Source organism: Dendroctonus ponderosae, unplaced genomic scaffold, assembly GCF_020466585.1.
Source record: "Dendroctonus ponderosae isolate FM_Combo_2020 unplaced genomic scaffold, Dpon_F_20191213v2 Dpon_F_20191213_2, whole genome shotgun sequence".
Taxonomy (NCBI): domain Eukaryota; kingdom Metazoa; phylum Arthropoda; class Insecta; order Coleoptera; family Curculionidae; genus Dendroctonus; species Dendroctonus ponderosae.
In genome coordinates, this window is record NW_026018165.1 from 3,293,946 (window position 1) to 3,295,545 (window position 1,600).

Consider the following 1,600-nt stretch of genomic DNA (forward strand, 5'->3'; position numbering starts at 1 on the left):
ACCATCAACAACTCCAGGTGAATCAACTACTGATGAAACTACGGTAACCGAAGAACCTTCAACAACAACAATCGGCTCAACCACTGATGAAACCACTGGCACTGAAGAATCATCAACAAGTCCAGGTGAATCAACTACTGGTGAAACTACGGAGACCGAAGAACCTTCAACAACAACAATCGGCTCCACCACTGATGAAACCACTGTCACTGAAGAACCATCAACAACTCCAGGTGAATCAACTACTGGTGAAACTACAGTAACCGAAGAACCTTCAACAACTCCAGGTGAATCCACTACTGATGAAACTACGGTAACCGAAGAACCATCAACAACAACAATCGGCTCCACCACTGATAAAACCACAGTCACTGAAGAACCATCAACAATTCCAGGTGAATCAACTACTGATCAAACTACGGTAACCGAAGAACCATCAACAACTCCAGGTGAATCCACTACTGATCAAACTACAGTAACAATCACAACAACAGCAATCGGCTCCACCACTGATGAAACCACTGTCGCTGAAGAACCATCAACAACTCCAGGTGAATCAACTACTGTTGAAACTACGGTAACCGAAAAACCATCAACCACAACAATCGGGTCCACCACTGACGAAACCACGGTTACCAAGAAACCATCAACAACACCGCGTGACACCACCACTGATGAAACCACAGTTACCAAGGAAACATCAACAACACCGCGTGACACCACCACTGATGAAACCACAGTTACCAAGGAAACATCAACAACACCGCGTGACACCACCACTGATAAAACCACAGTTACCAAAGTGCCGTCAACAACACCAAGCGGGTCTACTTCAAGCAAATCCACAGAGACGACAGAGACCGCAACAACGCCTGGTGAAACTACTGCTACAATTACCAATCCTGTTGTTACGACTCCTACCGAAGCTACACCACAAAGTAGTCCAAAAACATCTACTAGTGCGCCGTCGAGTACCAGTGCAGCCACTACTTCGGCAGGAAGTCGTCCTCCTAGAACAACCGCGTTGCCATCCAATGACGTAGGAAGTGTTGTACCAAATATATTTACAATTTTCGGTTGTGCTGTTATTGTATTTTTGAAATTCGCGTAGGTTAATCTTAATGGTGAGTTATTTTAGGAACTCTAAGGATTGTGATATTAAAATAAGCTGGCCAGGTACATAGGTAGCAAACAACGGAACCGTTGAAATTTGCCAGTTACAATTAACTTTTTTGTCCCATTAAAGCGTTTCCGCATTTAAGGGAAACTCACTGCATAATTTTCATCAGCTTAGTTTTAGTTTTGGGTTGCTTAAAGCAATTGAATGAAAATTAATTTTTAATGATGAAATTTTATTCTAATTTTGATTGCTTTTTATATTTATTTATTTATCTGTTGTATGCGATATTGCTTTCAGAATTTCCTGCTATAACATTTCTACTAACCCTTAATTGAGTGGACCAGTGCGTCTTTATATTTGAGAGTATTTTCAACAGAAAATATTGTACCGTGGATGGCCGAGTATTAAACTCTTTCTTCAGCTTCCAACTTTTATTCCACTCGGTACAACTTTAACTACGGAACAGGAACAAACTAACTT

At 41.4% G+C, this 1,600-nt stretch overlaps 2 protein-coding genes across 8 annotated transcripts in view; one reads left to right on the plus strand and one right to left on the minus strand.

Moving 5' to 3' along the window:
* LOC109546317 (flocculation protein FLO11-like) overlaps window positions 1–1,582 on the plus strand; it is a 4,990-nt gene extending 3,408 nt beyond the window's left edge. Inside the window, exons 4-5 of one of the 6 annotated variants that reach the window (XR_007280811.1) lie at window positions 1–1,282; window positions 1,455–1,582. Coding sequence is in view for 5 of the 6 variants with exons in the window: in XM_048663639.1 (XP_048519596.1) it covers window positions 1–1,111 (1,111 nt within the window). In the remaining variant the exon portion in view is untranslated. The other 5 variants (XM_048663641.1, XM_048663640.1, XM_048663643.1 and 2 more) reach the window with 5 other exon arrangements.
* LOC109536956 (trissin receptor) overlaps window positions 1–1,600 on the minus strand; it is a 93,871-nt gene that overhangs the window by 17,818 nt on the left and 74,453 nt on the right. The gene's annotated exons all lie outside the window — the stretch shown is intronic.